At 41.3% G+C, this 23,675-nt stretch overlaps 1 protein-coding gene across 2 annotated transcripts in view; it reads left to right on the forward strand.

Annotated features, from left to right (window-relative positions):
* Window positions 1–23,421, forward strand: part of samd12 (sterile alpha motif domain containing 12) — a 125,765-nt gene extending 102,344 nt beyond the window's left edge. Inside the window, exon 5 of one of the 2 annotated variants that reach the window (XM_056240890.1) lies at window positions 23,045–23,408. In XM_056240890.1, coding sequence (XP_056096865.1) covers window positions 23,045–23,067 — 23 coding nt within the window. In that variant the 3' untranslated portion in view covers window positions 23,068–23,408. Of the gene's footprint in view, window positions 1–23,044 lie in introns of both variants that reach the window. The other variant, XM_056240889.1, reaches the window with a different exon arrangement.
* Window positions 23,422–23,675: the final 254 nt, after the last annotated feature.

A 23,675-nucleotide genomic window follows, 5' to 3' on the forward strand; every position in this document is an offset into this window, starting at 1 on the left:
AGGGCTTAATATAAGGTCTCAGGAATGGCATAGACTCGAAATGACACAAAAGTATTGTGTGTGTTGTTTATGACGCAGCGTTCAGTGTGTCTGTCACGCCTGATTAAACGTCTTATTGCACTGATTTCCGAGCTGGAAATGAGTTGGCTTATTTCATGGGCTTTTCCTTTTTAAAGGGTAATTAGATATCTCTGGTGTGTGTGTGTGTGTGTGTGTGTGTGTGTACAGGCCATTTCCGTATAGAAAGAAGTGATTAGCATTAGGTTCTGAAGAGAAGATGGATTAGAAACATTTTCCGCTTCTCCTGATGCCCTTAAAGGAAAAGTTTTTGCAAAGTTTAGGTTCTGTCTCTCTCAAGTGAATCTGTCTCACCTTCTGCCTCTCGTTTGTAGTAATTGTGACTCTGGGGTGAATTCAAGGAACACAATTTCATTTAGAAGAAATATTTGTGTACATTTTCTATTGATCAGTGCAGCGGTTATTCATCAAATGATGGAGAGGAGCTGGAATATATCCAGACAAGCACAAAATATACATAATAACCCTGGTGCTAAAGCACTGAAATAGTGCCCAACATTATTATATTTTGAGCATGTGTCCTAACCAGACGTGACGCTGCGACACACGATATAAAGCATCTTCCCTTTCAAGGGAACTTCGAGCTGCGTCAAACGCTGTGGGAACGCCCCTGCGTTGTGCGTCATGAAGCACGTATGGAATCAGCCCAATGGAGAGACGGAACGTCATAGGCGGGTGATGTCATCGACCAGGAAACTATAAAGCACCCCAAAAACACAAGCGCATCAGCTTCTGTGCCTTCAGTCGCGCTATATATGAATCTGTCTGAATGTAAACACTGTGTCTGTCTTTAGTATTTGCTAGGCAGGAGTTATGACATTTACACCACACAAACAATTTTGTATGAGAGACTATGGCGAGCGAACGGCATTTAAGAAGTGTGTTCCTCCCTGCTCGCGCTACCTAACGGGCGGGGATACACACGTTCTTTGTGTTGTTTGTTTGGGAGTGCAGCATGCCCAGTCAGCTCTCGAGGGGGCTGGCTGCGAGCATTGGGAGCGTCTGTTATGGACGCTCCGCTCCCGCCGGGCGCTCTTTGAGGAGAGTGCTCGGTGCGCGCTCCCCGCGGTTCGAGTCCCGCTTCTGCCGAGGCTGAGCGGCGACGCTTATCGTGGGGATCGCAAATGGATCTTTCAGCGGGGTTAGAGACGGGCTCTGCCTTATCTCTGCCTTTACCTGTTAGATCCAGTGTCTCAGCCCGGTTTGGAAGCACGCTCTGCGGTTTCTTCCGCCCGGGCTGAGGCACCAGTACTGCAACTATCTAACGTTAGTTTATAAAAACTAGGAGATAAAAATAGCAGTATTGACGAGGGAGATGTGGAGGACTCGCCACCTAACACTCCCGAAAGCGAAGAGCTCATGGAGGTTCTCACTCGAGCTGTATCAAAACTAAGCATTGAGTGGCCAGTGGCTAGGCAGGAGTCTGTTATTAAATCTAAGTTAGATGAAAGATTTCTCCCTTCCCGTGTGCAACCTCCATGCCGGTGCTTGCCGTTTTTTTTTCATGATCTCCATACTGAGGTGTCGAGATTATGGAAGAAGCAGGCTTCTGATATAATTTTAGCCCCCAATCATTCACATATTCAGATTTAGCGGGGGCTAGGGTTTTGAAAAGAAAAGACGGCGCTTTGCCGCGGGTAGAAGAGACGCTTGCGAGCTATCTCTCTTCCGAGGCTGCATTGTCATTTAAAGCACCGGCATTACCTTCCAAGCCATTATGAAATATTTCGGCTTTGTAAAGTGTATTTGGCGGCAGGTCAGGCTGCGTCGTGTCTGCATACAATGTCTATATTGCAGGCATATACCAGGCTGATTTGCTAAAGGACGTGAGCGTGAGTGAGGAGGCAGTACTGACGTGGTTCGAGAACTGTGTCAGGCTGCCGATTTGTGGTAAAATGATTTTTTCCAACATGAAACAGAAAGAGAAAGCTTTCTTTTAGATGATCCTCTCTCCCCTGCGGGGTTATTCAGTGACTTAGTTAATACTGTCATTGATAATTTCAGGAAGAAAAGAAGCAGGCAGCAGCTTTTAAAAGGTTTCTTCCATTAAAAGTTCACGTCCACGGGGCTGCTGGGCGGGAGCAGCCCCGGCCGTCCACGAGCTCATCGCATAGGCGCAGCAAAGCAGAGTATCGCGTCTCGCGCTCCCCCTGCTGGACAGTGGGACCAGACGCGGCACTCTCAGCCAAAGCTTTTTGAAAAATAAATATAATATAATATATATATATATATATATAAAAGCAATAGAACTGTTTTGAGGACAGTTATATTGGCTATGCTGAGGGCGGTCCCCACCGAGGGAGAAAGGTGTTCACCTCTTTTTACGGTGCCCATTCTTCCTCTGTGCCCTCAGGGGCTTGTTCTGCCAACCCCGCCTTCATGCCGGGGCGCAGACGGTCCCGGCGAGCGCTTTCCCGAGGGACGCTCGCCGCCTCTGACACTGAGGGTGGTCCCCATCGAGGGAGAAAGGTGTTCACCTCTTTTTACGGTGCCCATTCTTCCTCTGTGCCCTCAGGGGCCCGTTCTGCCAACCCCGCCTTCATGCCGGGGCGTAGACGGTCCCAGCGAGTGCTTTCCCGAGGGACGCTCGCTCCCTCTGAGGAGGGTCTCAGAGCGGTCAAACCAGTTGTTCCCTGCCGGTGCGCCGTTACAGGGCGCTGTGTTTGCTGCTCAAATTACACCAGAGACCAGTCTCGAGAGACTGGTACCCTTAGTAGAATTTGTTTGGCAGAGTGGAAAAGCCTTCCAAGAATATCTCAGTGGGTCCTGCAGACAGTAGTAAGAGGTTATGCGATCCAATTTAGGTGTCGTCCACCGAAACTCAGAGGGGTTCTGCCCATAGTGTGGGCCCCGAGCAGGCTCTGGTAAATGGTAAATGGTAAATGGACTGCATTTATATAGCGCTTTCACAGACCCAATGGCCACCAAAGCACTTTACAATTTGCCTCACATTCACCCATTCACTCACTCATTCATACACCGACGGGCGACGGCAGCCATGCAAGGCGCCATCCAGCTCGTCGGGAGCAGCTGGGGTTAGGTGTCTTGCTCATGGACACCTCGACACTTGGTCAGGTGGAACCGAGGATTGAACCACCAACCTTCCGGTTTGTAGACAACCCACATGAACCACTGAGCCACTGCCGCCACTGGTAATGGAACAAGAGGTGAAAACGCTCCTTCAAAAGGGGGCTATAGAACGGGTTCCTCCTCCCAGTTTGGAGCTAGGTTATTACAGCCGATATTTCATCGTTCCAAAGTAGGATGGGGGGTTGCGTCCAATTTTAGATTTGCGCCTATAAAATCGCTCGGTAGGGAAGCTCAATTCAAGATGCTCACTATCAAGCAGGTCGTGTCACAAATCAGGTCCGAGGGCTGGTTTGTCACGATAGATCTAAAGGACGCTTACTTTCACATTTCCATACTTCCACAACACAGGAAGTTCCTGAGGTTTGCCTTCGGGGGCAAGGCATTCCAGTATAGGGTTCTTCCGTTCGGTCTAGCTATCTCCCCGTACTTTACGGAGCAGATGGCGGTTCGACATCGAGATGTCGTCCTCGCGCATATCAGGAAGTTGGGGTTGAGGCTGAATGCGAAGAAAAGTGTTTATCTCCTTCCCTGGAGACCACTTTTCTGGGCGTTGTTTGGGATTAGGTCACCCGCATCGCTTCGTTTCTTCAGCCTTGAAACAGTAAAGCTAGGCCAGCTACTCACTGTAAAGCAGTTTCAGAAACTGTTGGGTTTGATGGCAGCAGTGTCCAACGTTATACCTTGGCCTGTTGTACATGAGACCGCTGCGGTGGTGGCTCAGGACCAAGGGATTCTCCCCGAGGGGAAATCCACTCCGCACGATCAAAGTCACGCAGCGCTGCCTTCGTGCTCTGGTCTTGTGGAAAGAAACTTGGTTCCTATCCAAAGATCCTGTGCTGGGGGCTCTTTGTCGTCGCGTAAAGCTAACGACGGATGCTTCCCTCACAGGGTGGGGGGCGGTCATGAGTGGTCGTCCAGCCCAAGGTCTGTGGCAGGACCATCATCTATCATGGCATATAAATTGTCTAGAGATGTTGGCGGTGTTTCAGGCTCTGAAACACTTCCTAGCAGACCTGAGAGGTCATCATGTGCTAGTTCAGTCAGACAACACGTCGGTGGTCTCTTATATAAATCGTCAGGGGGGCCTGCGGTCTCGCCGGCTTTACAAGTTGGCCCGTCAGGTCCTCCTGTGGTTCCTAGTGAAGTTACTATCACTGAGAGCAATGTATCTTCCTGGGTATTTGAATGTGGTAGCGGACTCTCTGTCGAGGCAGGGGCCGAGGCCGGGGGAATGGAGACTCCACCCCCGAGGTGGTGGAGCTCCTTTGGTTGAGTTTCGGTCGCGCCGAGGCGGACCTATTCGCTTCCAAGAAGATATCGCACTGTCGTCTGTGGTTCTCCATCAGTCATCCAGCCCCTCTGGGGTTGGACGCTATGGTGCAGCCGTGGCCGAGGTCACGTCTGTACGCTTTTCCCCCGATTGCTCTGCTACCAGGAGTTCTGGAGAGGGTTCGCCGGGACGGGGTCAGCCTACTATTAGTAGCCCCGTTCTGGCCGGCCCGAGTATGGTTTGCGGACCTGGTTTCTCTCCTGGACGGCTCTCCTTTGGAGCTCCCGGTCAGGAGGGATCTACTCTCTCAGGCGGGCGGCATGATATTTCACCCCCGCCCAGAGTTATGGAAACTGTGGGCTTGGCCTCTGAGGGGGCCCAGCTCTTAGATTCCGGTCTCTCAACCGAGGTTGTTGAGACCATCCTTCACTCCAGAGCTCCATCCACGAGGAAGCTATATGCCTTTGAAGTGAAAACTTTTCACTTCTTGGTATGGAGAACACCTGTAGGACCCAGTTAACTGCCCAGTGGGTGCAGTGCTGGAATTCCTGCAGGAGCGTTTCTCTACAGGGTTATCCCCCTCCACACTAAAGGTGTATGTGGCGGCACTGGTTGCTTACCACGTCCCTTTCAGTGGAGTTTTTCTTGGGAGACACCCGCTTATAACTCGTTTCCATCGTGGCACTTTGAGGCTGAGGCCAGCAGTTCGTGCCTGGAATTTTCGCCTGGTATGGTTAGGGCTTTTTACCCTAGGCCAGGTTATGTTCCTAAGGTCCCTACTAATGTTGTTAGACCTACAGTTCTGCAGGCTTTCTGTCCTCCTCCATTTCTGTCGTCAGACCAGGAGAAACTTAATTTGCTCTGCCCAGTGAGGGCGTTAGACGCTTATGTCCACAGAGCTGCCCTGTGGAGGAAATCAGAACATTTATTTGTATGTTTCGGGCCACCCAGGAAAGGGTGTCCTGCGTCTAAATAGAGAATGAGCAAGTGGGTGGTCGAGGCTATCTCACGTGCTTATGAGTCGGCTGGTCAGCCTTCACCTTTGGCTGTACGAGCCCGCTCTACTAGGAGTATGGCTGCATCCAAAGCTTTATTGTCAGGAGTTTCCCTGAGTGAGGTTTGTGATGCGACTGGATGGTCTTCACCGTGCAGGTGCTCTCGTCCGCTGTGCGCTAGATCTCACATGACGGTCACTTGCTCCTATGGCGACGTGGGTATTCGCGTTCCCACAGCGTTTGACGCAGCTCGAAGTTCCCTTGAAAGGGAACGTCTCGGTTACGTATGTAACCCTAGTTCCCTGATAGGGAACGAGACGCTGCGTCGTTCTGCCATACTCCCGGCATTCCCGTTAAGCGCTCCTTCAGGCCTATCAGAAGCTGATGCGCTTGTGTTTTTGGGGTGCTTTATAGTTTCCTGGTCGATGACGTCACCCGCCTATGACGTTCCGTCTCTCCATTGGGCTGATTCCATACGTGCTTCATGACGCACAACGCAGGGGCGTTCCCACAGCGTTTGACGCAGCGTCTCGTTCCCTATCAGGGAACTAGGGTTACATACGTAACCGAGACGTTTTCCATGTTAATCTGAGTTTTTGTCCTCACCAGCTAGGATGGCAATTATATATTTTAGAAATGGCTTCTACTTCTGTGACATTGGAACTGGAACAACAACATACAAATATGACATTGATAATCTCAGGTGCTGATTACGAGCATAAAAGAATTTAATGTGAGCTTGATTATCATTTATAGCCGTACTGAAAGCGACAATGGATAATCACCTCTTGAAAATACAATAAAGGAGTGTTCAAACAAGTGTATTCTATGACAAAGATTGGTTCGGTCACTCACTATGCATTTTTAATAATGTTAAAATGGTGTAATATTTATGAATTTATGTATTTATCCATTTGGTTGTGAGTGCAGTGAGACTCCGCCCCCACACTCTTCTGATTGGCTGTGATATTTGATTGATTTTTTGCATCTTTTAGTCATGTCACATCTATAGTGGACAGATTGTCATTGGAATCTGGTCAGGACAAGGTGTTATTTACAAATTTCAGCATTGTTTGATTAGCACATTCTCTCCATTATCCAATTTGCATATTTTTTTGGTGAATCTGGTGCTAAAATAATATAAATAGCGCTATAAGTGGGTGCAATTCATTCATTAAAAAAAATAATGTATTCACCCTCATGTTATTTTATAACCATGTCATGTTTTTTTCTGTGAAATCTTTTGTCTTAAATGTTTAAAGGTGTAGTAAGTGATTGAAAAATGTTGATTTTTGAAATCACCAAAAACAAACACGCCACTACTCAAAATGATCACACCCTTATCTTTATAGCTCCGCCCCCAAATTCACAAACACGCTATGCAACACAGGCTCCTCCCCCTTAATGCGTGGACACGCCCCTTACTGCTGATTGGCTACAAGTATGTTATGGTCCTCAGTCCGATTTAAGTCCGATTTTTTTTTTTCAATGCAATACAATTTTGATTGTAATTCTTGTATATATCTTCTTTTATGTTCCCCAAAAGACACGAGGGTGAGTAAATGATAACAGAATATATTTTTTGTGCTCACTATCCCTTTAAGTAAACATTCACTCTGGACTTTGACTTTTGATTTCTGGAACAACTTTTCTGGAAATTTCCGGTGCGAAAGAGGCTTTAGTGAATTTCCCCTCTCTCTTATTTTCCAACACACATACCAAAAACACCCGGGCGTTTTGTTCTGTGTTTGGCAATCACACTTCTGAATGGATTTCAGGGAAGTAGGAGTGTGTGTTCCTCTGTGATTAGTCAGTGTGGTTTTATCAGGCGACAAACTCTAGTTCCTCAATGTTTGCAGATTAGTCACTGCAGATTGTGTAAATGTTTCCCTTGCCTTTTCCGTTTGTCTTTTTGAGTAGTTCAATAGCAGGGTGAGATTCACCTGGACTCCCCATGTTAAATAACACTGTCACTTACAATAAACATTTGTCATAATACTGCTGCAATAAGACGGAAGCTTTTTTCCTTTCATTACTGATGGATGCGACGTTAAAGAGGGGAAAATGATGATGCCATGATGGCATGTGTTCCTCAGAGTCGTATTAATATTGATCATTGAGTTTATGCCATCAAGTGAATAGTTTGCACTTGAGAGTTTTGAATTCCGTTGCTTATTTTTGCTTTAATATCAGAGAAATATTTCACAGATTGTTCATTGACTCAGGTCACTGTTTGGAAATGCAAGGCTTGTATTTTTCTCATCATCTCTGTTATTCCTGTAATAATGTGAACAGAAAATATGTGTAGTAATTAGGCCCAGACTTGCCCTGTGCAGACTTGCAAACAAACCAGAAGGAAACGAGAGGAAAAAATGTAATTGTAGGTAATGAAGCGATTCCAACACCCACATGCAAACCGTAATGTTCTTCCTTCTCCCAGACAAATTAATTTTTAGTTTATTTACTGACTGTAGAATGTTACATGAAGCTTTATGATGCGTAATAATTCGAGGGGAGGAAGTGTCTATTACCCAGGGAAGGTTTCGAAACATTTTACATTGAAACATTTTTCAAAGGTGTATCTTACATGTTGTCATATGAAGAACCAGACAGTATTGAAGTTTCACAAACTGTAAATGAGTCAGATGTGGATTCAGTGTCCGAGTTGATTCAGTTCTAGAGTCTACTTCAAGGTCTACTTTTCTGTAGAGTTTAGCTCAATCTCGCCTGCGTGGACATCTACAGTAAGCCTACGTTTGATTAGGAAAGTGGACCTTGAGAGCCAGATTTGAGAACCCCATTCTAGAGCCTTTTTAATAGATTTGTGAAAAGAATCAGTTCATAAGAGTCATAGTTTGACAGTGAATCGGACTGTGTGTTTGTTTCTTGTTTTGCTTGTAAGGATGATTCAATAGAAAGAGCATTATTTAGCTGTTTTTTTATTATTATTCAATTCAAACTGCAAACTAAGCTTGGGTAAAATATATCAAATGTCTTTTGTTATGACGCTGTGGTTATGAATGTTGTATTATTGTGATAATAGAGCTGTTTAGTTGTAGAGCGTTTTCAGAATAGCAGTTTTCAATATATTATGTAAATGATGGTCTGTGGTAAACAATAACTAAAAGAGACTGTAAAAGAGACTTTCTGTTAAAGGTCCCATTAGTTAACATTATTTAAGGCCATTAACTATCAATGAGTGATACATTTATAACAGTATTTATTCATTTTTGTTAACGTTAGTTAATGTTTTTGTTTCAGTTTAGGTTAATATTGGTTTAATTTTTAGTAATTTTGTTTTCATTAGTCTTTTTTTTTTTAAATATTGCTATTTATGTTTAATTTTGGTTTCAGTTTAGGTTTCAGGTTAATATAGTTACATTTTTTGTAAAAAAAAATAAAATAAATTTAGTGCTTCAAAATTGAAACTTATTCCAGTTTATTGTCAAAGAAAACATTTCTTCTTCTTTTTTTTTTACTAATATTTATATATTTATAACCATTGGGTTTAAGTCAAGTCAAGTCATCCTCATTTATAAAGCACTTTTAACAATGTAGATTGTTTCAAAGCAGCTTTACAGAGATAAACATATAATTCAAGGTAACAGAGATTGGTTTGGTTTTTAAAGTTTCTATCCAGCTAAATAAGAGCTTGGGCTATATCTGATTCGTTAAATTTGTAATCTCACATACTTGTGGTAGTATTTACTTTATGTAGCAACTCCACATTAGCCGAATGTATGTTGATTCAGAATAAAGTGTTAGCAGAAATTACACAGAGTCTACTAATACTGTCTACTAGATGAATGTCTACTAATACTGTCTACTAGATGTATGTCTACTAATACTGTCTACTAGATGAATGTCTACTAATACTCGAATGACTGCTAGTTGACATGTAGTTAGTAGACTGTCTGAAGCAGGGGTCTCAAACTCAACTTAACTGGGGGCCGCTGGAGTTAGAGTCGGGGTCAGGCGGGGCCGCATCAAGTATTCCACAAAAAAAATAGTATTCAAGTATTCCAAAAAAGGAGCAACTGATCCAATCTTCTCAATATTTATTATTAACGTTTCTTCTGAACTGTTCCTCTGAATTTGAACATTTCTTTCTGTACATGATTGGTTCTTTATGAGCTGTCCTTCTGTTCATTTTACAAACATTCTTTTTCTTTTCCTTATAACACATATTTGTGATGCTTATATTTGCTCATGTCCTTTTTATTTTCAATATGATATTGAATGTTTTTTTGGAAGGCACATTTCCTTTTATTATACTTAGAAAAACAAGTATTGCTTTTGAAATACAAATATTTGCAGTCATGTCTGCCCGTCTTATTGAATTCTTTCTACACATCTATAGTGTCTCAGGCAAATTACTGACTGCACAAATCAAAGTAAACCTTCTTATCAACCTGTTGGACACATATTACAAACTCAAAATGATTATTCTCACATTGTTTAAGAGCAGGGGTCTCCAACACGTCGCTCGCAAGCTACTACTCGTGGCCTGATTGGTGGTAGCTCGCCAAGGGGCCGTTCACATATCGCGCTCACATATTTTGCGCGCTCAAGTTCGTTATTTCTAATGTAGGCGCGGCAAGCGCGCTCATAATTGAAGCGCACTAGCATTAAACTTTAATGTCAAGTAGGGGGCCACAAAATATCACCCCGCGGGCCTCAAATGGCCCACGGGCCGCGAGTTTGAGACCCCTGGTCTGAAGTGAACTATAGAAATAAAGTGTTACTCAAATTGATGTCATGACTGAACAGCTCTAAAGATTTCCTAGATTTTGTTCTAAATTCTGATTCATTAACAACGTTGAGGAAGTGACAACCTTTAACGTGAACTTGAGCTTGATGATTTCAAATCTTCAATAATGGTTTTACCAGATAATATCACATCAAATAAGTGGAAGTGCCGGAGAAAGAGGAAAAATACAATATCCTTCCCCATATGAAAGATGTCCACTTATATAGAGAGGTCATTACTCGCCAACCAACCTCAAGGTTATGAACATAAATCACTGCTTCAAAACATTAGGACTCCTCCCTGAACTAATTCCCCGGTGTCTGCGGTCCACGGCTGATTAAAGTGTCGAGTCATCAGATTTAAGAGCTCTTTTGAGAGTTATCAACGAAAGGGTAATGAGATCCAGAACCGTGTGCTGATTATCACACACCGACCAGAGCTTGGCGTCAGCGTCGAGACTGCGAACTCACACGCTTATCAATGTCTAATTTAATTGTGTCTTTCGACTTCAGAGTCTGGATTGCTTTCATATAGTATGTGTTAGTTATAGACATCAGCCATGTGTAGCTGTCAGGACTTAACAGGATATAAATGTGAATCAGTGCTATATTAATTTAATACATTAATGTTCAAAAGTTTGGGGTCGTAAGATTGCTTTAATGTTTTTGAAAGAAGTCTCTTCTGCTCATCAAGGCTGCATTTATTTGATCAAAAATACAGTAAAAATTCTGAAATATTATTACAGTTTAAAATAACTGTTTTCTATGTGAATATATATAGTAAAGTTTAATTTATTCCTGTGATCAAAGCTGAATTTTCAGCATCATTACTCCAGTCTTCAGTGTCACATGATCCTTCAGAAATCACTCTAATATGATGATCTGATGCTCAAGAAACATGATTATTATGACATATTTTTGTGGAAACTCATATATTTTGTTTTTCAGGATTCTTTGACGAATAGAAAGTTAAAAAGAACAGCACTTTTGACCAATTCAATGCATTCCTGTTGAATAAAAGTATTACAGTATTAATACTGTAATACAGTAAACAGTTCTGCTGCTTATTATATTTTTGGTGATGTTTAGGATGAATAGAAGTATTATTTGAAATAGAAATCTTTTGTAACATTATTAATGGTAATCATTACTGTCACTTTTGATCAATTGAATGTGTCCTTGCTCTATAAAAGTATACATTTCCACTTTTTTATAAACTTTTTTATTATTACTGCATAACATGTTAGGTAGTTGTTATTTGATTGACAGGTCAATCAGCCAATCACAGTATGACTTTTCCTATGTAGTCTGAACCTGGCATTAGACAAATGTGTCGCTTACACACTATTTGTTCTCCTATTTTGTCAATTTTATCATCTCTGGAAAAATGCCTCCGATTTCCAGTGTCTTCATACAGACTTTTCCTCGTTTCATTTCCAACATTGGGATTTAGATTTTAGCTGTAATGTTTTGAAAGGTCGTGCGTTTCCATGTGAGGTTTGTGGAAGTATGTCAGTCTCAGGCAGTGGAAGTGTTTCTCCAGGAACACAATGCAGACGGGCTAAATAAATGATCACAGGGCTATTTTTAAGCTGAAGTGTAAATGCAGTAATCCTCCGAGCAGGAGCTGAAGAGTCCCGATCTCATCTCTCAGGCTTCGTGTGTCATCATTCTCATTTTAAATTAGCCATGTTGTTTTATTCCCTCTCATGTGAATGCCACTATAAACATCAGCACCACACAAATCGCAAAAGAACAATTGAAGTTAATTGATTAAATATTAAACAAATGCCATTGCAGTGGCGCCAGCACACAGTGACAGATGAGGGGATTCACTACAAATGCATGCGATAGCACTGTTGCATTGTTTTATGACCCAATTTACTCAAGGAATTTGAATATGTGAGCCGTTCTAGTGCTGTTTTCCATCATTTGATGAATTATGCATGCCATGATCAATAAACTACATCAACTAGGCATGTGTGAAGGTGTTTGCACTGAAGAGAACGCATGCGTTTCATAATCAGTGCAACTTTTGTGGCTGTTGCTCCTCCGTCAGAGAGTTTGTTGTATTCTGTGTAAGATTCAGCCTCTGCTAATGAAATCTAATAGCACATAATGGCATGCTGTTAATCATCAGTGGAAGGCTGCTTTTACAAGGTTAACGATGGACGGGAGACTGTATTCTCATGTGTGCGAGGGTCCTTGGGTATTTATCAATGTCAGGTGAGGGCGAGCGGCCATAACTGACACAGCAGCCCGGGTGAAAAATGTACGGTAGGTCTTTGGAAAAGTTGTGGACTTTTAGTTGAACTTTTGAGAAGGGTTAATGTATATTACTGTGCCAAATCCAGCCCGATCTCATGAAAGTGCGTAGTCTTGGAGACGTTTCCTCAGTTCTTCTGGATTTAGTCTGTCTCAGGTTCTTCATGTAATCACAGAAAGACTTGATGATGGTGTGATCAGATCACACCGGCTGCTGTCAGACTCCTTGTGCATATCAAACTCTCACTGGATTATTACAAATAATGCCAAAAGGACTGTTTGGAAATGTGGAAATGTCCTACTGACACACTACAGTAAAAGATACAAATAACTGGCTTAAAGGGTTAGTTCACCCAAAAATGAAAATGATGTTATTAATGTCTCTCCCTCATGTCTTTAGCCCGTTCGTCTTCAGAACACAGTTTAAGATATTTTAGATTTAGTCCGAGAGCTTTCTGTCCCTCCATTGTAAATGTGTGTACGGTATACTGTCCTTGTCCAGAAAGGAAATAAAGACATCATCAAAGTAGTCCATGTGACATCAGTGGGTTAGTTAGAGTGTGTTGAAGCATCGAAAATACATTTTGGTCCAAAAATAACAAAAACTAGGCCTTTATTCAGCATTGTATTGTGTTCCGGTTCTGTTGTGGATCCGCGTTCAGTGCCGCCGCTGACGTAAGACGCCATTGTTTTTGGGTGAAAATAATAACATGCCTACGATTTTGCCAACACGATCTCATGTAAGTGCGTATCTATAGCACGAATTTAATTTCTCGTACCATTTATACGCCAAAAATAGTTTTTGCGTGCATATGATACGCAGTTTACGCGTGTAATACACACACACTCCACACCCCTAATCCTACCCAAAGGGGGTTACACTGCGTATGCACGCAAAGACTATTTTTGGCGTATAAATTGGTACAAGAAATTAAATTCTGCTGGAACGGGAGATTCGCATCATGGATGATGTGCATCTGACAAATCTGGAGACACTGAGAGATGCTTTCATGTGAATATGGACCAAAATCTAAATGTTTCCAGCACCTAACAACACCAGTGAGCTTTAAAAGTCTCTTTTGTTCATCTTTCTCCAGCCTTCACTGTAAAGATGCTGTTGTGAGGAGAGAGGAGTGAATGCATGAGATGCAACACAGCAAATGCCTGCATAAATAGAGCCATTTATTTCACCTCAGATACAGTGATCTTTTGTTTGTTGTTGGAAATCAGGGCAGAGAGAAGAAGAAACGTATACGCCGCGGCAGAACAGGACGACCTATTTAAGTCTTGCAGTGAGCAGGGAAGAATGCATTGAGCGTGTTGTGCGTACTGTAAATGTGGCAGTGTGTTCATGCTTGCAGACTGAACTATACAGGGTACAGTGTGACAGACGGGACCTGTGGACGGACATACACACGTGTGAACAGAACAGATGCTGCGTTAGTGTTTCACTAGTCACACAGACCCCAGATGACTATTTGTGGATGAAGTGATCATGTTATTATTTAATAAATGATTGATGGATCTATACGGCATTGCAAGCTTAAAGTCTGTAGGACAATCCTTGGTAACACTTTACTTGAAGGGGTGTGCATAAGACTGACATGACACATGTCATGAATATGAAGGAGGTTTTATGCAAGTTTATGACAACTGTCATTAAGTGTCATTCGCTCAATTATGACATTTTTAATGCAAATATGACATTGTTTGAGATGTCTTTGTTATGACACCTTGACATAAACCATTACATCATAACCTGTCAGTGTTTTTGTCATGACAACTTGACATTACTAAGACAACACAACCTGTCATAAACATGACATAGCAGATTAATTATTAAACTTAAGAAACCACTTTATGGGTCAACATTACATTGAACTGTCAGGTGGTTGGTTTTGAAATTGGCTGTCATGGGGCCATTATAACCTTTTAATGACAAATTCAATTTGTACCACTGTAGTTGAGGTCAAGAAAAATAGTCAGCTATAATGCCTCATGACAGCCAATGTCAAAACCAACCACATGACAGTTTAATGTAATGTTAACCCATAAAGCTAAGTGCTTTCTTAAGTTTGATAATTAATCTGCTATGTCATGTTTATGACATGTTTATGTTGTCTTGGTAATGTCAAGTTGTCATGACAAAGACACTGACAGGTTATGATGTATTGGCTTATGTCAAGTTGTCATAACAAAGACATCTGAAACAATGTCATATTTGCATTAAAAATGTCATAATTGAGCGAATGACACTTAATGACAGTTGTCATAAACATGCATAAACCCTCCGTCATATTCATGACATGTATCATGTCATGATTATGAAGGTGTCATGTCAGTCTTATCCACACCCCTTCAAGTAAAATGTTACCCAATCCGGTATTATGGAGTTAATCTGTGGGTCAGGGGCTGGTGCTCTTCATGTGTCGGGCAAAAATGACTGATTTTTTATTTTTTATTTATTTTTTTCAATGAAATGAATGTACCATATTTTAGTTTGATAATGTTTTTTATTTCATATTTTGTATTTTTAGGGGATTTTATGGTAAATTATATTTACGCTGTATTTATAATCAGACTTAAGTTTGATCTCTTTTCAAAGATGACACTTGGCAGATTATTGTTGATGTAAAGAAAAGTTTAAAAAAGTTACAGAATTTTACGTTTATTGTTATGAAAAATGCACAAAAAATAGTACATTTTTATATGAAATATATATTTTCGAAAACACGTTTTACTCTAAAACTGCAAGAAAATCAAAGCGATAACCGAAACAAGTTGATGACTATTTTGTTCAGGACCATTTTAACCTGTTCGAATCATATCCATGATTTTTTGTGTGTATGTTTGTGTGTGTGTTTGTTGTGTGTGTGTGTGTGTGTGTTCACACAGCAAGTGCCAAAACCTTTACCAAGTTTCGTACCATTCCGAAAAGAAAAAAAAGTACAAATTTTCAGTCAAAAATGACGGAAGAGCACCAGAGGGTTAAATGCATTAACTAATCTAGCTTGAGAGTGTGTGAGCATTATTGGCTCGGGTGGTTTGTCGAAACAGAAGTGGAGCGTGTCATCAGACCTCATCTCTGCCGAACTACAAAGGGAAGCGCTGTCGGGTTGTGGTGGAGCTGCACAGTCTCAGGCTTGTGCCGGCCAGGGGAGAGATTGCTGGAGTTGTGCTCTGATTCAATAACACTGGTAAGAACTCATTATGAATGCATAGGTTTCCTCCACTTCTGTTACTCTTGAGCTTTCCAGGATTCCTGGCGCTCCGTTAGTCTTCCTCTCTCTCGCTCACACCATTCTCATGTGATGCATTTGGATCCGATCTATCTTTCAGAGACGGGAAACCATGCCATCTTTTCCCCATTCAATGTGCCATGCATCACATCAAGAGAAGGATGCGTTGATGGACATCCGGTTCATTTGTTTGGGGTTCAAATATCTCATAAAGGCATTCTTGGTTAGTATGGAGAGATAGAGCGAGTCCTCAAGCAACTCTCCCGACTGTCTCATTCAGCCTGTGATAATTAATCAGAGAGAAGAGAACCAATCAAAAGGGGAATGATTCATTTGCAGTGCGGTTGTTTATTGTTATAATCCTCAGCTCTGGTTCAGTTAAAGGATATCCTTTGAATTATTGTGATTCTGTGATATTGTTCTAGTCTTGTTGACAGCATAATTTTAAGCAGAAATATCTTGTTTGATAGAAGCATGATACAAAATTACATTTAAAACCCCTTTTTTCATCAGGAGTGTCATAACACCATGGTACTGAATGGTTACCATATTCAAACCTTGGTATTTACATTCTGACTTCTCAAGAATACAATGGAAAATGTCCACAAATGTGTGTGAATCGACTGAAGCATAATTTGGGAACAAATTTGTGAGCTAAACCTGAATGAATAGTCTCCTAAAACCTTCTTTTGGGGATGTCCTTATTTTTAAGAAAATTAAGTAAATAAAGTTGTTGTTTTTTTGGAAGTTTTCTGTGGGTTGGGGTATCTTTGAGTATGTAACACCTGATTTTATTGGTACCATGGTATATCTTAAAGTACGGTAGTATTACCATGGCACTTCCACAGTGCTTTTTCGTAAAGGAAAAACCTTGGCAATAATGTTCAAAAGGCCATTGTGGTGTAATGATGGCATCAGATACCGCGGTACTGGATGATTCTGTCCTCATACACTTCTATTTAATTTCGAAGAATACTATAAAATCACGGTAGCACTTTATTTTACAGTCCTGTTCCCCATGTACATATTATGTACTTATTATAGTAATTAAAATAACTGGGTTATAACTAGGTACTAACCCTAAACCTGACGTTAACCCATGCAGTTACCTAATATTATCCAGTACTTTCTTTGGTAAGCACACTGTAAGTATACATACGTGCACACACTGTAAAATAAAGTGCAAACAGAATCACTATGGTAAATGTTCAAAAACAATGATACTTTTATGGGAAAAAAGGCATAAATGTCCATAAAATCCATTTTTAATTAGTGAAGATGTCTGTACTGTACATAAAGGCCGTAGTGCAGCACACTTTGGCTGTGTGTGTGTGTGTGTGTGTGTGTGTGTGCCTACTTAACTATATTTTGGGGACAAATTTGCACCCAGAAGTGACCAAAACCTATAAAAACTTCCTTTAGGGACGTCCTCATTTGTAAATCTGGTATAAAAATAAAGTAATTAAATGTTTTTTTTAAATGCAGAAGGTTTTGGGTAGGTTTAGGGGTCAGGTTAGTGTAAAAGGAGAGAATATACAGTTTGTACAGTATAAAAATGATTACGTCTATGGAATGTCTCCATTTAGATAGCTATGTAAACATGAGTGTGCGTGTGTGTGTGTGTGTGTGTGTGTGTGCGCGCTTGTACCTACTTAACTATATTTCTGGCACAATTTTGCACCCAGAAGTGACCAAAATCTCCAAAAACCTCCTTTAGGGACGTCCTCATTTGTAAATCTGGTATAAAGATATAGTAATTAAATGCTTTTTAAAAATGTAAAAATGCAGAAGGTTTTGGGTAGGTTTAGGGGTCAGGTTAGTGTAAAGGAGAGAATATACAGTTTGTACAGTATAAAAATGATTACGTCTATGGAATGTCTCCATTTAGATAGCTATGTAAACATGCGTGCGTGTGTGTGTGTGTGTGTGTGTGTGTGTGTTCCGTTGCGAGTCTAAATATGTACCTGTCTCCGTTCAGCATGTCAGCAGTCCTTGGCAAATTGAAGGAGAATTCCTGACCTTGATTTGCAACAAACAAACACGAAAAGCGTGCGGCGTTAGGTTGTGCTGAGCCTCCAGAGCCGCCTCTCACTCCCCGCTCCTCAACATCAGCGTTCGGGATGGAGAGCTCGTGTTCGCCGCGCTGACAGCTTGTCAGGATACCCCATGATAATGAATTTCAAATGCTAGATGTGCACTCTGTACCCAGAAGCCAGTGTGTTCTTGGACGGTTTGTGCTCTCCGGGAGATGTGGATGCTTAATACAATCTATATCACAACGGGATTCATATACATAAGCTTTTTTATGGGGAATTCATGCTCATATTTCCATCTGAATGTCATATGTCAGTTATGTACTTTTGCTCTCGGCTTTATTTTTCTCTTTGTCTCTCTCTCCTAAAGGTCAGATGAGCGTCTCTGAGATATTCTGACAGGTTCTCTGCTACTGAACGCTGGATAGCGTCACTGCTATCCATTCTCCACCATTTTGTGTTTTCTTTCTCTCCCTCTTTTTCCGGTCGCTATCTTCTCTTTAACTGTCTTTTCCATCTGGACATATCAGTTCATCTGTGTCTTTCTACACGTGGGCTTTGAGTGTGTACTTCCCATTTAATTCCCATTTCTCCCCAGAGGACGGTTCTGCTCCTCAGACGTTGCTCTTGCTTTGAGACTTTCTACTTAAAGTTCGAGGAATTTGTTTCCATTTAGGGACTGATGTTGGGAAAAGGGGTCACAATCGGGTTCACTTCTGGGGCCGGTTGCACCAGGTATTCATTTTACGCAGGACTTAAAACACATTTTACATTAAGCCTTTGATCACTTGATTTAAAAAACACATATCATGTACAGTTTTTGATGTATTAATATTTAGTAAAACACATATCAGTGACATGATGGGTTTTAACTTCATTCAGGAGATTTTGGGTAACTGCACAACTGACAGATGACTTTGAGCGCACCGCCAACGGTGTGTGTGTGTGTGTAACCATAGCGACAAAACGACCAACTTTCGGATCCTGGACTTTAGCTTATAATTTCATTTTTAAAAATATAATTATGTATTTAAAAGTTGCAGAATGGATTCATTTGGAGACTTCGAAATCGGCAGAGATAGGCAGGCAATGCAAAACAAAATAAAAGTTATTGCTTAGCTTCAACAACACTAGTCTGTTTTTTTCCCCCTCCGGTCTCGGACTTGGTCTCGACTTGGTCTGTCTTGGTCTTGGTCTGTCTTGGTCTTGGTCTTGTCTTGGTCTCGACTTGGTCTGTCTTGGTCTTGGTCTTGGTCTCGACTTGGTCTCGACTTGGTCTGTCTTGGTCTTGGTCTCGACTTGGTCTGTCTTGGTCTGTCTTGGTCTTGGTCTTGGTCTTGGTCTCGACTTGGTCTGTCTTGGTCTTGGTCTCGACTTGGTCTGTCTTGGTCTGTCTTGGTCTTGGTCTTGGTCTTGGTCTAGACTTGGTCTGTCTTGGTCTTGGTCTTGGTCTTGGTCTTGTCTTGGTCTTGTCTTGGTCATGGTCATGGTCTTGGTCTTGGTCATGGTCTTGTCTTGGTCTTGGTCATGGTCTTGGTCTTGTCTTGGTCTTGGTCTTGGTCTTGGTCATGGTCTTGTCTTGGTCTGTCTTGGTCTTGTCTTGGTCTTGGTCTTGGTCATGGTCATGGTCATGGTCATGGTCTTGGTCTTGGTCATGGTCTTGTCTTGGTCTTGGTCATGGTCATGGTCTTGTCTTGGTCTTGGTCTTGGTCTTGGTCTTGGTCATGGTCTTGTCTTGGTCTGTCTTGGTCTGTCTTGGTCTTGTCTTGGTCTTGGTCATGGTCTTGGTCTTGGTCTTGGTCATGGTCTTGTCTTGGTCTTGGTCATGGTCATGGTCATGGTCTTGGTCTTGTCTTGGTCTTGGTCTTGGTCTTGGTCATGGTCTTGCCTTGGTCTTGGTCATGGTCTTGGTCTTGTCTTGGTCTTGGTCTTGTCTTGGTCTCGATACCCTCTGGTCTTGGTAGTGTCTTGGTCTCGGTTTAGGCGGTCTTGACTACAAGTCTACTTAAAACCGTGTACATCCCGCCACGCTCTCGACGAGGGTTACGGAGTGCACCCGGTTTTAAGACTATAGGCATGAAGCAAAATGTGTTTTAAGTCCTGTGTAAAATGAATACCTGATGCACCATCCTGGGGTGTGTTTCCCGAAAGCATCGTTAGCCAACTATGGTCGCAACGAGTCGGTGTTTCGACAGATCTCGACCTGTGGTTAGAAGCATAGGCCTAGTTTCTAGTTTGCATGACATGTGGACTTAATAAATCCTGATCTTGAGCAAAATAAGCAAACTGACATTCAGTGCAACCTGTGTCTTTTATTTAGAAAACATACAAATGTCATTTACGTCTTTTAGTTTGTCGAGAGATTTAAAGCGTAGTTTTTGAAGAGTGCGCATGTGTGAACGAGCTCTAGTGCGTAAGAACGAGTCTATGATTGAATCTGGAAATAAAGCGAAATAACTGAGAATTTTTTTTAATATTCCTCAGATGCCATGTCTGTAATTTATAGCGAAACATCTAGCATTAATTCAATCTCAAACAGATTCATTAAAATAAGTGATTACTCCTGCGTGACATCATTAACCAACGTGGTTGAACGACCACTCGTGACTAGCTAGATTATTTCTTCAATGATGTATTGCACTATAGTAGTGAAGTAACGCCGTTGTACGGGAAACACACTCCTGGTGTAGCTCACGGCTGAGACTAAGCCCGTTTCCAACTTGTAGATCGCTGGCTTTGTTCCGAAACGGACTTAATTTGTTGCATTTTCTTCTTTGTGAGCGTGTCTACTGCACACTTCCTGACCTAACACACAATTTCTGTGTGTAATTATGTTGGAAATATTCAATATAAACATATATCTGGGATTATTAGCAGAAATTGTATACCATTGCTTAAAGGACAGTATGCTTGGGAATAATATTTCACATCTTTAAGTCCATTCACAGCAAGCGATATAGCCAGTGAATCATTTAAATTAAGTTACTGTACTAAAAATATATAAATAACTTAACAAAGGGGAATAACTGTAGGCTACAAGGTGAATAAAGTTTTGCACATACCTTATAAAAGTATAAATCTGTATTCAGGCTTCAGAATTTGACATTTGCATTAGGCTTATACGTAACTCGCTCTCACTGTTAATAAGCAGGGACATTTCCCGACCTTAAATAAATAACCATTTACATGCTTAGGACCAGGGCTTGGCACTAACACCCACCAACCTGCCAGATGTGTGTGTGTGTGTGTGTGTGTGTGTGTATTTCAGCAGTGGCGTTTAACACTGTCAGCACTACTAGCCACTTTGGTTGTTTACATTTCAAATACAATATATACATTTTTCGATTGTAGTCTTTTAAAAGGTATCTGAAATAATAAACTAAGTGCAATGTAGTGTTCACAAAAATATAGATATTCTATAGATATTTCGACACATATAAATATTGAAACGCTTCAATACTTCCAATAGATTCAGGATACCAGCTGCTCTTTCTCTCTCTCCGACAGCGAGTGACACACAAACCCGCCTCCACTCACTCACTCGCTTCATTCGCTGCGGATGAATATTGTTGTTGGTGTTACAGGGCTTGAATTTCGGCACGAGATTGCGTCTATTGCGCATAATTTTACTCATTCCCGCAGATTTTGTGAAAAGTATGCGCACATAAAGCCGCCTCTCAGGACTAAAATAAGTTCTTTTTCGATTCTTATTGCACTTAAACACTCAAATACACACAAAATAATGTCAAAAGGCCAGTCTTGGTGAGTATTCACATAAACACAGTCAGTTATGTTAAAATGAACATAAACAGTTGAGGAAGAAAACGCATGTGTAACAGTGTAATGGGTCCGTGTGTCAGCTCTTAACCCTCTGGGGACGGATTGGGCGGTACCGCCCAAAATGGCATACTTTTACAAATGTGTAAATATCTTAAAAACTATTAATGATAGAGGCTTGTAAATATACACACTTCCTTGTTGCGCAATACCACTATGTAAAGGGCCAATGAAATCGATGTTGTTTGGCAGATTCCGCAAGCAACAACCAATGGAAAAATTGCCGATGGCGAAATATTTTTCTTATCCAATCAGAGGAAGGTTACCATGACGTATCTAGCAAATCAGAGGACTCTGTAGCCTTGCAAGGGGTGGTACTATATAGTTAGGGATATGACGCAAACAGCGTTGAATGGAGAGAAGGAGAGAGAGCGAACGGAGGCTTACGGAGCGGATTATCAGAGAAATGACTGTCAGAGAAGTCACTGGAGAGTGACGAGGAGAAAGCATTGCTTAGAAAATTCTAAGCATTCCTAAGAAAAACGCCTAGGACTATTTGTAAATAAAGTTAAATTTTTCATTGTTCTTTACACATTTTATTTAACAATTACACATGTCTATATATTTTTTTTGTTCAAAAACTGTTCACTATTGTTGTGTGATGTGTGATTTTCAGAAATAAATGACAAAAATCTAATTTCCGTTTTTGAAATTCTCTAGTTTATTGTACATTTTTCACTCGTACTTCCTTTATAAACACATTACATGCATGCTTATGTTAGCTTAGGGTCTTCTGAATCCATAGATACCAAACACATAGTGTTCCATCTCCATTGCATATGGTTTATAAGCCCAAATGTAAAAATAGAGAAAACGGTCCAAAAAGGGCTTAGTCCCCAGAGGGTTAAAGGGACAGCAGCCTAATAAACTTGCTGCCAAATTATGAGATACTATTAAAAATATCTATATGGCAGTTTTTCCCCATGTTATAGATGGCCAGTTAAAATGCTGAGTGGCTCATAACTCTGGAGAACCACTAGACAAATGGCTGGAGAGCAAAAAAAAGTTCATGTCAAGCCCTGATTAGGACGTTTGCATTGTAAGAATACACAGGGAGTTCAGACATAAAAAAACAAGACTAATTAGGTAACGTTAACACATTGAAGTGAGATGGTGTGGTGGCTTCACTTTCTTTTCGTAGTAAAGCCCATAGATCTAACACCCAACTTTTCCATGTCCAGCTGGTGGCTTTTATGCAGGCCAGACAAGTTCTTTACTCGAGACTCTATAAATCATTTCTTCATTGACCTCGCTGTGTCAGCGAACTGAACAGAGCCTCTGTTTTGTCTTCACTGGAAGTATGGAGTCCAGCCAAACCTGTTAATTAAAGGGGATGTCCACATATTTTTGGCCAAGTATTGCATTAAAGATATCTTATTTATCTCCTTCTCAGTGTCTCCTCTATAATTTCTCTTTATTAATTCCTCTCTGTTGTTTGTGTTTGTGATCCTCTCTTACTTTTGTCTTTTCTCTGTTCTGTGTTTTCAGCCTCTCTGGAGAGTTCGCCGTAACTCGAGCGTTCCCGGAGATCCTGCGTTCCCGGTCCATCTTCCACAACGTCCACGTTCAGCCCCTGCTGTCTTCCTTACTCTCTATCCAGCGGATCTATACCTCCCTCTGATCAAAACTGAGCTTCAGTGGCTCTTTACAGCAAACACAACCTCGAAGAATCGTCCGGACTGTTGATGTTCACTTTTGGACGATGTGAAAGACTTGCTGCTGAATTGTGTTGTTTGTTGTATGTAATTCTGAAGTGTAGCACTTTAACTTCTATTCCTGCCAGCGCTCAGCACACAGCCTGTTAGCAAACCTATCTATCTATCTATCTATCTATCTATCTATCTATCTATCTATCTATCTATCTATCTATCTATCTATCTATCTATCTATCTATCTATCTATCTATCTATCTATCTATCTATCTATCTATCTATCTTTCTATCTATCTATCTATCTATCTTTCATCTATCATCTATCTATCTGTCTATCCATCTATCTATCTATCTATCTATCTATCTATCTATCTATCTATCTATCTATCTGTCTGTCTGTCAGTCTGTCTGTCTGTCTGTCTGTCCTATCCACCTGTCTATCCATCTACCCATCTGTCTATCCATCT

The sequence above is a fragment of the Rhinichthys klamathensis genome, unplaced genomic scaffold (genome assembly GCF_029890125.1).
Source record: "Rhinichthys klamathensis goyatoka isolate OS25496 unplaced genomic scaffold, OSU_Roscu_1.1 h1tg000617l_1, whole genome shotgun sequence".
In the NCBI taxonomy this organism is placed as follows: Eukaryota; Metazoa; Chordata; class Actinopteri; order Cypriniformes; family Leuciscidae; genus Rhinichthys; species Rhinichthys klamathensis.